This window comes from Blastomyces gilchristii, assembly GCF_000003855.2.
Source record: "Blastomyces gilchristii SLH14081 genomic scaffold supercont1.1, whole genome shotgun sequence".
NCBI classification, from domain to species: domain Eukaryota; kingdom Fungi; phylum Ascomycota; class Eurotiomycetes; order Onygenales; family Ajellomycetaceae; genus Blastomyces; species Blastomyces gilchristii.
The window spans coordinates 7,101,618-7,112,050 of record NW_003101682.1 but is presented as its reverse complement, the minus strand read 5'-3'; the positions used below and the strand labels follow the sequence as shown (position 1 = coordinate 7,112,050).

Genomic DNA, 10,433 nt, shown 5'->3' with positions numbered 1-10,433 from the left:
CAACATCAACCAGCAGATGATCCGGCCACGCCGAATGCGAAACCCTGCACACCATCTCCATCCTCAACAGTGACTGCCATGTGCCCAGTGTGCAATTCTGTGATTGAGGTGGAGGCTTCCAGTGCATTCAATGCCGCCAACAATTGCATGGGGGTCCGCGAGCAGCTGCGGTTCTGTGAGAAGCACTGAAAGGAAACTGCACGGCGCGAGTGATCCTGACTTCATTATCTCATCATTGCTTGGGACCACCTAGATGATCAGTTGACTCAATTCCATCCTCGCCTGCGCCGGATCCTTGATGATTCTGGGTACTGCTCCCGCTATAAGAGTGTTGTGCACAAGAAAGTGCGGAAGCATGGCAGGAAGATCCTCTCCCAGAGTATCCTGCACAGTACCGGCTACTATGACCTTAGAGGCCATGAGATTCTGTGAGTGAAGAAACACCCCCCCAACCCCAACCCCAACCCCGCGAACCCACCAGAGGAACCTCTTCACTGACCTTCCCCCCAGCTCAGCGCATGTCGTGTCTCACTTTAAAGATGCTATCGACTCACTGGCCGGCATCGATAGTGTGGCGTCGAAGTATGGGACTGTTGTGTATGCCCAGGAGGTCTTGGTTCCGGAACTGCTGGAGATGTTGGTTCAGGAGGACATGGGAGTTGATGCCAAAGGGGCCCGCTGGATTCTGAAGGAGAGCAACAAAATCGGAAATTTGCTTAATCTTGAGTGAATCGGGGAACATCCTTGTAGTAGATTATTTAGCTGATTTAGTAAGCTGTCTAAGAAGTGGAGTGGACCTAATTACAGAAATAATTGGACACGTTAAACGGTATGCATTGAGCAGGCTAATATAAATGATGCTTATTCACTAGAACTTCCGCGTTTGATTTTTGTCTCGCGGACAGCCACGGCAAGGTATGAATCCTACAACTCTGATATGGCATTTATCCATCTACGAATAAAAATTTTACAAAATTAAACAGTAGATACATTATGCCCTCAAGATAGATCTCTCCAACAAGCTCTTGTGGGCTCCACTTGAGTTAAAGGTCAACAAGTTCATCAAAGGTCAGATGTTCGTCCAAGCGCTTTTCTACAACTTGCTGCATCTTCATCCGAACAAACCCATCCAGCCCATCCAGCTCGTCCCGAGAGAGAAGAGAGAGTCTGTCATCTAGAGAGTTCAGACGACCAAAGTGCTTCTCATCAAGAAATGTCCAATAAATATCATCAAACATGAAGCTCCTTCTTGTAGCAAGACAGAACCAAAAGAGCCCACAGTTCAGAGAGCGTTCCATCCGATCTGATAGGCGCTGTGAATCCGTCAAGGTCCCATTCCGCAACTGCCTGTCCTCACAAGCCCGAAGGATCTTGAGGAAAAATTGGAGCCTTGGTGTGTATCTGGCCAAAAAGTCATTCAGATCTGACTCCCAGGCTTCTGGCCTTTCCAACAGGAGCCACCATGGCGCAGTGCAGGTAAATTCGGTGGGTGCAACATAAGTAAATTCCCAGTCAATAACACCAGTAATGGTAAGATCAGACTCAGAGACGAGTACATTTGATGGACAAAAGTCATCACACCATAGGTGGAAGGGACCTGGTTCCCATTGAATATCCCGTGCTATTTTTCGGAAAAGACAGCGCGCTATGTACCTCTTTCGAGCATCATGTTCATTTTCCACGGCATCGTTGCGCTGATATTGTACATGAAGAAGCTGCTGGGTAGCAAGTTCCTCAAAGTATTCAGCGGCTGTTGGAAAAATCTTCTTTGTAAATTTAGCCGGAGGAAGGTTTCCAACACGCACAAGTTCATTCATATTCAAAGTCATTGGCCTCTTGGTCACTCGCCATTCCCCTGATTCGCATTCCAGAGCCCCAATGCTTGGGAAGGAGGGTTTCGAGAGCTCCAGCATGATGTCGGCCATTCCCCGATAGGCTCTTTCCAAGTCACTTAAGCCCACAGAAGGGTCCCTAAGCTGTTTGGACAGCAAGGTGCCCTCAATAAAAGTTGTGACAACATAAGGGCCGCATCCCCAGCGACCTGCACCAAGAACAATAGGAACAGGAACCCGCGTTCGTCTTGAGAGAAAATCCATCACTGAAACCTCGTCCCGAGTCTTTTCTGTGCGAAACCGGCTTCGACCTAGAATAGGAAATCGAACAACCACGCGGAACTCATCTTCAAATGTGACGGTACAGCATATATTAAAAGCGCCAGTGGTGAAACTTGAAGCTTCGATGGCTTGATGGCCAGGGCGGTGTTGACCCGCAAGTGTCAGTGCTATGGCGGGTGACAGGAGTTTGAGCCAACTTGCAAACAACTTCCGGGACGACTCCTCAGCCAGATGGTCCCAGTCCATGTTCAGTGTCGCACTGTAAGAGTTGATGGCAGTTTTGAAAGGAAAGAAAGAGTGTTGGAAAAAACTGGTCCAAGACACAAACCAAGTTGAAGCCGCAGAATTGGTGAGAGAAGTATTCTGAAAGCGCAAGAAAGGGCGACGTCGGGTTGGGCTCGTTTTCAGGTTCCCACGGAGTCACAATTGCCAAGCAATCAGGCGGCAAGGGGATTGGGCAAATAACTAGCTTGCAGTCTTGCAGAAAAGCCGCCAGCTAGGTGTATGGGCCGTGTCTGTTCTTGGTTTGGTGGATGTTACCCTCGCTCGGCATGGAAGAAGAATACACCGAGCCATTCACTCCATATTAGGGATCATTTTAAGTTAATTTGAGTTTTAATTTATTTTTATTCTTTTCCTTCTCCTTTTGCTTCTACAATCCGGGATCTATGAAGCGGAGGTGAGCTGCGTACGACCCGTATGCAAAGCGCCAATGTGACAGATCACTCATGATCCTTGCAAATTTTCTATTCATAATATAGCCATCCACGTTGACGCCAAGGTGAATTTGCAAGGCAAGGTGCAGGGGACTCAGCTTTCATGCAACTGAGCAGAAACGGAAATGCAGAATCATGCTGCTGCCTACATTCATACGCTTTTGTGCCGCTTACATCCACAGGAAAGGTATATATAACCACCACTGTCGACAGCCGACTACCAAATGCGGTTGAGTCCCCAAATCTCCAGTGAAGTGCCAGTTCAATCTTAAAATTCTTTCTTCCTTGCCGCACGACTTTCCCACCACATATCTATTTCGAAGTCTTTCATCTTGTTACCAGCAGCATCATGAGCGGCAACGCTGATAAAGCTAAAGAAGCCCGTGACACATTGAGCTCGATATACTCCTTCTATGCGGCTAACCAAGATACTGTCGAAAACGTCCCTTCCTTCATCAGCAGTTCTAGCGGTGATATCCCAATCGCCGTGCAGATCCCGTCTGCAGAACAAACTGAAGAATTGAAAAAACACCTGAAGATGCTAATTGAAACTCAAGAGGCGATTGCCGGTATTTCAGAAAGGGACCGGCGACTCATGATCGAGGCAGCCGACGCTAGCACCATCAAGCGCAGGGAAAACAAACAGAACAAGCAATCAGGGACTGGCACTGGAAGATAGAACGGGTGAGAGCAGAGTCTTTATATTTGGTAATTGAGCTATCTAACGCATGAGGTATAAGCAGATGGGTTCGACAGAGTGATCCGGCAACACCTGCGTACAACACCCTCCAATGTTGCTTCGTCTTGTGGGCATAGTTGTCTAATCAGGTCTGCCACAGTCATGTTTGTGGGGGCCTGGTAGGTTGTGAAGTCGAAGACCGCATCCTGGGCGTTCCAAGGATAGTGCGTTGCGCAGCGGATGTGCTATAGAATCTGATGAGGAGCTTGGACCATAAATATATCTTCTAGCCCTAATATCTCAACGCTTTAACCCATTCAGGCGCTACTTTGGACGTTTGACCCTGTTGTCGTGGAGATATGTCCAGTCCAGCCATTGATCTGAAGAAGTGACCTTTTCGAGGATCCAACTCGCTTTTTCATCGGGCGCCGGTCTATGTCGGACCGATCAAAGTCTATGATCAGAATCCGGCCCAGTTCATTGTTCCATAACATGTTGGCAGGCCGCAGGTCTTCATGCACCACTCCGAGCATACGGATTTCCATTTTCGACCTGGAAATTTCATGATTTAGCGCCGAGATTTCCTTGTCTTTGACGTTCTCTATACTTTCCCCGGCCCAGGAGCAACTGGAGGAAGAAAGGCAGCGAATTAGCTGCCCAACGGTTGGAATTGGACATGGCTGAGTAGTCGTAGCAAAAGAAGAGATGTTGAACGCCGAGCTGTTTTTCCGGCCGAAGTTTGCACCACGATCAAGTGTGACTTCTCCGCTATGATCATTAAGCTGGATTACATAACGAACTACTACTCTTGCATCATGCATAAATGCGTCATTTTGAGATGTCCCACATGCCCCGCCAAACTTTTCTCTCTCTATTTCTTTTCTTTTTTTATTCCAGTCCTATCGCCGCAAACTTATCTATCCCTTGTTACGGATGTGAGTTATAATTCTGCTTAGCATCTTCAGGCATATATTAATAAGTTTTTGATTAGACAGTCTCTTTATATTTTCATTTGAGAGAGCGAACAGTTCTCCCCACACCCATCTTGCATCATCATCATCATCAACATGGCCTCCGATAAAGATGACACGGAATCAAAAGATACAAGGGAATTCGAATTCCTTTCAACAATTGATAGCGATGCTAAAAGAGATTTGGATGAGTTAGCAGAGTGGTTTCGGGCGGCAGAAATGGTCACCCAGGGAAAAAACACGTGGCATTGCGTTGATATGTCAAGATTTCAGAAGGTCTATCCGCTGCTAAGCAAGTTGAAACTGGACAAAGTAGATACCACTCTGGCCCATGACTCATTCGCGATGTTGCTAACTATTTGCGCTAGGGCTGCAAATTTACCCTCTACAGAATTTCTGGATATACGACGATTCTAAAAGGACCGGGGTTTGACAATCTTTTTTTTCCGCTATTGGGAGCTGTTGATATCCATGGCGTACGCTTTGAGCCAGGGAAATATACTCGGTTTACAAGTAATCAAGTTGTTGATGCTCAGTTGGACTTTCTCATTATCTCAGTACCAGAAGACGCGTCAATGTCCAATGAGAGCAAGCTGGAATGAATCGCTGTTGTACGGGCGGTTGGACTGAGGTAGAATAAGCAATGGCTGAAATGGTTGCATCTACTGCTGGGGACAATAAATTAAACTGTCTGTGCAAGCCTAGTTACAGGACTCGAATTTTCCACCATGAATCCTTCATTAACGTGATATTGTAAATCTATTTCCTAGAAAAAAATTATCGGGTAAACATCTCCCTTGACGGATGGGTTGACATATTCTCCGTAACCCGGGTTTGGGTAAACATCTCCCTCGACGGACGGGTTGACAGATTGTCTGTAACCTGGGTTTGGGTAAACGTCTCCCTCGACGGACGGGTTGACGGATTCTCCGTAACCTGGGTTTGGGTAAACGTCTCCCTCAACGGACGGGTTGACAGATTCTCCGTAACCTGGGTTTGAGTAAACATCTCTCTCGACGGACGGGTTGACGGATTCTCCGTAACCTGGGTTTGGGTAAACGTCTCCCTCAACGGACGGGTTGACGGATTCTCCGTAACCTTGGGGGAATTGCTGTATGAGTGCACCCGCTAGGGTCGGTTCAGATTGCATCGAATAATAGGCAGGGTCATAAGCTGAATGGTGGTTGTCACTTCAGTTGTTATTATTGATGGGTTGCTGTGGTTGCAGTTGTTTTTGTTGAAGCATTCGGGCCGCCTCTCGCTTTTCAAATGAAAGCTCCCTGATGGGACTTAGTTGTCGACCATTGCACACCTGCTTTGAGAAAGAAGCATTGTGGCACTCACGAGCACCTGAGCCACTGGGACAGCTGTAAGTTGAGGATGTGCTGCGTCTGTTTTCTATTTGGTTCGAGGTTCCCAGGTGGTTGGCGGACGTTTGCTGTGCAGGATGATCGTTGAAGCCTGTAATAGTCGAGGTGCTTGGTTCAAAAACAGGTCTGATTCAAAATCTGTTGGATGGCCCTCGATGGTCATCGGTATTCTTTTCAATATTGCTCGGAGAGTTGGACGAGGGTCCAACATGTGCCCTGGAAGCTTGTGTGCGCCTTTTTTTGCCAGGAGGTAATCTCAGGGAGGATACAGCTCACTTCTGTTTTCCACTCCAGCCATCAATTGCTTGTGAGGAGTTCGTGGACCGATTTTGAGGCGATGAGCGGCGGACATATTCCTCATGAATTCGCATATATGCCATTGATAGTGAATCCCGCATAGAGAAGGCGTGCAAATGTTCGATGTATGCATTCAGCGCACTGATTTTGATCGATGCCCATTTTCTCCATTCGAACCTAAGGTGGTCTGTTTAGTTGGAAAGAATTTGCTCTCTTTTATCAGCATAACTAACCTTCTCACAGAAGTGGATTGGAGAGAAAGAACCATGCAACCGGGCTTGATTTGAGCCCATTTTTTGCCCCTGGAGTATTGCTTATATAGCCTCGAGCGTTGCTCTTTGATCTTTTCCTTCGGGAGTTGACAACAGATCTTCTCCGTGGCGCTATTTAACACTCTTGAGAGTATCTTTGTGGGCTCCTGGGGTTCAAGCGACTCTTGGTGATTCTTCTTGTATTCCGAACACTGGGCTCTCACTTCTTCTTCAATCGATTCGAAAACTTTGATGGAATTGACCACGCGCCGTACAGGACTAACGTCCTCAATCTGCTGGGAATCGTAAAAGCAGAATTCGAGAAGCTCATGCCATCCAGGACACTCTGTCGTTTCTGAGTCAAAAAAAGTTCCAGGTTCCGATATTCAATGCACTGCCGACTTTTCGAGCTCTTCTAACTTGTTATCATCAAGCTCCCAATTCTTAGTGATAGTTGCAAGTGAGGACACCTGTTCATCAGATAAGGCTTGCTTTTTTAACGTGAAACTTTGAAAGAATTCATGTCGTGTGGGCTTGCGTGTATTCTGGCGGCGGATTGCTGTAGTAACAGCTTTGAAGAATGATGTTGTGTCATCCGGGGAATCGCATATAGTCTTCAGAAATTTTCCAATGTCCTAGAATATGTAAGTTGGAAGAAAGAAATAGAAATTGACCTGCAACATACCTTCTCCCCTAAATCGCAGACAATATCTCCAAGTTCTGAGAGCTTTGTTTTCAGTGGGCTGTCGAGAACCTGCCTTCAGTTAGCTTCCGATCAGGAAAAAGGCGGCGGCAAGTTACCGTAGAACTTTAGCGCGCCACCAGACTCACAACTACTTGACATTGCGTGATCGTTGCTTTGACCTTTACAGCATTGCCAACACTTCTCGATTTCTCGGTTTCTCCTCGCCAAAGCTGCGCCGTGCATGCGAGGGTGCAAGGATGGCCTAGACCCCCAGCCAGAGTGATATTGAGCCTGAAAATGAGACTTTTTGGATTTTCCTTCGCTCAATGAGGACAGTGGTTGATTGCCGCTGGTGTACCATCACCTAGACTATCTATGCCATTGCAGTATGGGATGCCTCGGAAAAGATCAGGAGTATGCAAAGTGCAGCCAGGGGTATCAGGCTGTGTTGAGGGCACGGGGAAACTTGTGTTGATCACCTGGGGGCGCGAGTGCGATATACAAACCCAACCTGAGTCTGTGCTATTCTCATGCAAGGGATCACTACCTTGATACTAATTGAGGCCAAACTTTGCACCTCAATGCTTTTGACTATAAGAGATGCTTTACCGCTCGCTCGTTGCCTTGTTTGAATACGGGCTGCTCATCCATGTTGGTTCGCACTCGGATTATTGTCTTACACGCAAGGAGAAATTTTGCTCCCATCGTTCCATGCGAAGGGCGTGCTTACTATTATCATACAAAGTTGGTTGACATATTATTCCTTTGCCATATGAGTCTTTCAGTCTGAGTTTGAACCAACCTGCTCAGTGTACATTGGCAACCTTCTTTTACTTGTCTTTGCTAGGAAGTCACTAACGTAGAAGCAGAAAAATGCACATGACAATCATCATCCGAACTAAAAAAAAATATTCAATCAAAGTTGAGCACACAGTTCAGCGGAGCACTGTTGCCAGCTTGCAGGGAGCACCTGTAAAATCCTCTAGTTTTGAGATCATGCCAACGGTACATGTCCTCCCCTGTATGTGGTAGTTTTCGCTAACAGAACCAGGCTTCAACCCCAGTTCTCCAACTTTTAAAGCGTGGAGATAGCTACTTTGTCAGTGCAGGCACTGGCAAGTTACTCCCAGCCTCACTATCCGATCTTATGAGATCGTGGGCGGGGGTTGCCATGGCGTTTGAGGCTGGTTATATCAGGGATGTAATGCGATACATCCGGTTGTACTCATTTAGTAATGGCCACCTGCATATCTCTGGTGAAAAGACTACTTTTCCTTGCACTGTTACGCTCTCTTTTTCCGAATCACATACTCACTCCATAACTATCCCATCTGAAGCTCTGAATATGTGGCCTGGGCGGATCTTATGGTGGGAAAACAAGAGACAATCTTTCGGGGGGGAGTGCATGTATGATTGGAGAGTTGGTTCTGCCGTCACTATGAGCTTTGTGATTGGATTATGGACGGACTTGTGGAGGTACATACATGAATGCTGCGATTGGTGTCAGTGTTGTATATAATTTCTCAGTTCCCTGGTACAGCCCTTCATCTCTCAGTGTGTTTTTCATTTGACCTTTTTTTCCCTCTACGACCCTGCCCAACCTGCCATTGCTTTCATACTTGTCAAAAATATCATGGACCAAGTATCAAGCCTTGTTGGTTCTCTTTTGAATACCATATTCCCTGGATTCATATTTATTGACACATTTCACAGAGCTTTCAACCTGAGCCTTCTGTCTGATGTCCTGATTGTCGGATGTGCATTTGTTTATGTCTGTATCTGGGTATATGATGGAATCTGGAAATTCTGTGCTGTGGAGGTTGAAATCGAACCGCGTAGTGAGGAGCACGAACATCTAACCATCTTTCTAGAATCCTGGGTTATCGGGTACCTGTCTCAGAGGGTTAGAAGTGAGGAATGGAGTGGAGAGGACGTGCCTGAGAAGACAGAGTGGGACTGGAAAACCATCAGAGCATTGCAGGAATATCAATTTCAGCCCAACAGAATTTGTTTATTCCTATTCAGGGGTTCAATATTTCAGTTTCAGTGGATGAAAAGAAGCTTTGAGTTCAACTCTGAGGAGCACTACAGCCTGCGAGTTTTAGGCTGGTTCTGCAAGCCAATTGAAGGATTACTTGCAGAAGCCAGGTCATGCCACATCTCCAAGAACAAATCCCACATTGCAATTTTCAGCCTGGGAGAAAAGCATGCCTGTCAGACTAAGATTCTGTGGCAATCTGTCAAAAGCATGAGTTGTCAGTCGCTCGACAGTATCTCCCTGCCAGAGGGACAAAAGGAAGAAGTTTGCAATGACATGTGCAGTTTCTTGAATGCTCAGTCAGTGTATGTGAAAACAGAAAGGCCGTACCGCTGTGGTTACCTATTCAATGGGCCCCCTGGGACTGGGAAAACCAGCCTTGCACTTGCTTTGGCGGGTAAATTCAGTCTGGACATTTACACATTGAGCCTGACAGGTCAAAACATGAGCGATGATGAACTCCAGTGGCTCTGTAGCCATCTACCGCGCCGTTGTATCCTCCTCATTGAAGATATTGACAGTGCTGGAATCAACTGCAAGGAAACGCGAGCTCTACAGCAGGAGGACAGTGTGAGGCAAAACAACCAAGTATCACTCTCTGGCCTCTTGAACGCGATTGATGGCGTCTCATCCTCTGATGGGAGAGTCTTGGTCATGACCACAAACTGCCGAGATCAACTTGATGCGGCCCTTATCCGCCCAGGATGTGTGGACAAGGAAGTGAAATTTACACTGGCGTCAACGGAGCAAATACAATTGATTTTCCAGCATATGTACATCCACGAAGGCCACACCAATCCTGCAGAAATGGCTGCTGAGTTCGCCAAGCGAGTTCCCGATCGCCAGTATAGCCCGGCGGATATTCAGAACTATCTATGGAGACATGATGACTCTACTAGTGCTGTTAGAGGAGCTCAAGAGCAATTCACAACAAAGGAGTGAGCCTCGCGGCTGGATTATACTATTCAGTACCATGTCTTTCCTTTGCCTTTTCGTTCTGTCTCACCAAGAAATCAATTACTATAAATTATCGATCACTCAAGGTGATGTTGGACAGTAAGAAAGCCCACAGTCCTAAGCCTAGCAGTAGCGAAAAACGGGTTGTGGATCTTCCGCAGATGCATCGACACCAATTAATTTAGTGTTAAATGATATATCTCGCCAGAGCTGTTTGGAAATGTCAAAACAGATCCGTTTATATCCCTTTTTCTGTTTTTCTAGGCTGAACGTAGAACATGCTCAAATGTCCTTTCCATGTGCGAGTACAATTTTCACACTTCCTTTTCTAACTGATTGAATTATTAATATTAGC

At 46.6% G+C, this 10,433-nt stretch overlaps 5 protein-coding genes across 8 annotated transcripts; 3 read left to right on the top strand and 2 right to left on the bottom strand.

Annotated features, from left to right (window-relative positions):
- Positions 1–78: 78 nt before the first annotated feature.
- Positions 79–730, top strand: BDBG_00763 (uncharacterized protein; the record flags this gene model as incomplete). Its single annotated transcript, XM_002629471.1, has 3 exons — positions 79–175; positions 254–428; positions 511–730. The coding sequence occupies 3 exons, from the start codon at positions 79–81 to the stop codon at positions 728–730; spliced, it is 492 nt and encodes a 163-aa protein (XP_002629517.1).
- Positions 239–3,750, bottom strand: BDBG_00762 (phosphotransferase enzyme family protein). The gene has a single exon (XM_002629470.2). The coding sequence runs from the start codon at positions 2,358–2,360 to the stop codon at positions 1,044–1,046; it is 1,317 nt and encodes a 438-aa protein (XP_002629516.1). The 5' UTR covers positions 2,361–3,750; the 3' UTR covers positions 239–1,043.
- On the top strand, positions 2,759–3,750 carry BDBG_00761 (the record flags this gene model as incomplete). 2 transcript variants are annotated; one of them, XM_002629469.2, is made up of 2 exons in its annotated part: positions 2,759–3,514; positions 3,574–3,750. In XM_002629469.2, the coding sequence occupies one exon, from the start codon at positions 3,180–3,182 to the stop codon at positions 3,507–3,509; it is 330 nt and encodes a 109-aa protein (XP_002629515.1). In that variant the 3' UTR covers positions 3,510–3,514; positions 3,574–3,750. The 2 variants fall into 2 exon arrangements, with proteins under 2 accessions (XP_002629515.1, XP_031576013.1); XM_031720026.1 differs by having other exon boundaries at positions 3,180–3,514; positions 3,571–3,596.
- Positions 3,751–4,208: 458 nt separating this feature from the next.
- On the bottom strand, positions 4,209–9,499 carry BDBG_00759. 2 transcript variants are annotated; one of them, XM_031720025.1, is made up of 11 exons: positions 8,568–9,499; positions 7,693–8,510; positions 7,442–7,562; positions 7,230–7,345; positions 7,084–7,152; positions 6,794–7,033; positions 6,381–6,694; positions 6,127–6,324; positions 6,049–6,105; positions 5,825–5,976; positions 4,209–5,653 (listed from the first exon to the last, which is right to left on the bottom strand). In XM_031720025.1, the coding sequence occupies exons 2-11, from the start codon at positions 7,786–7,788 to the stop codon at positions 5,247–5,249; spliced, it is 1,770 nt and encodes a 589-aa protein (XP_031576012.1). In that variant the 5' UTR covers positions 7,789–8,510; positions 8,568–9,499; the 3' UTR covers positions 4,209–5,246. The 2 variants fall into 2 exon arrangements, with proteins under 2 accessions (XP_031576012.1, XP_031576011.1); XM_031720024.1 differs by having other exon boundaries at positions 4,254–5,653; positions 7,693–9,499.
- Positions 5,557–10,402, top strand: BDBG_00758. Of its 2 annotated transcripts, XM_031720023.1 has the most exons (3): positions 5,557–7,827; positions 7,953–8,088; positions 8,135–10,402. In XM_031720023.1, exon 3 carries the CDS (start codon positions 8,717–8,719, stop codon positions 10,061–10,063), a length of 1,347 nt encoding a protein of 448 aa, XP_031576010.1. In that variant the 5' UTR covers positions 5,557–7,827; positions 7,953–8,088; positions 8,135–8,716; the 3' UTR covers positions 10,064–10,402. The 2 variants fall into 2 exon arrangements, with proteins under 2 accessions (XP_031576010.1, XP_002629512.1); XM_002629466.2 differs by having other exon boundaries at positions 7,226–8,088; positions 8,135–10,377.
- Positions 10,403–10,433: the final 31 nt, after the last annotated feature.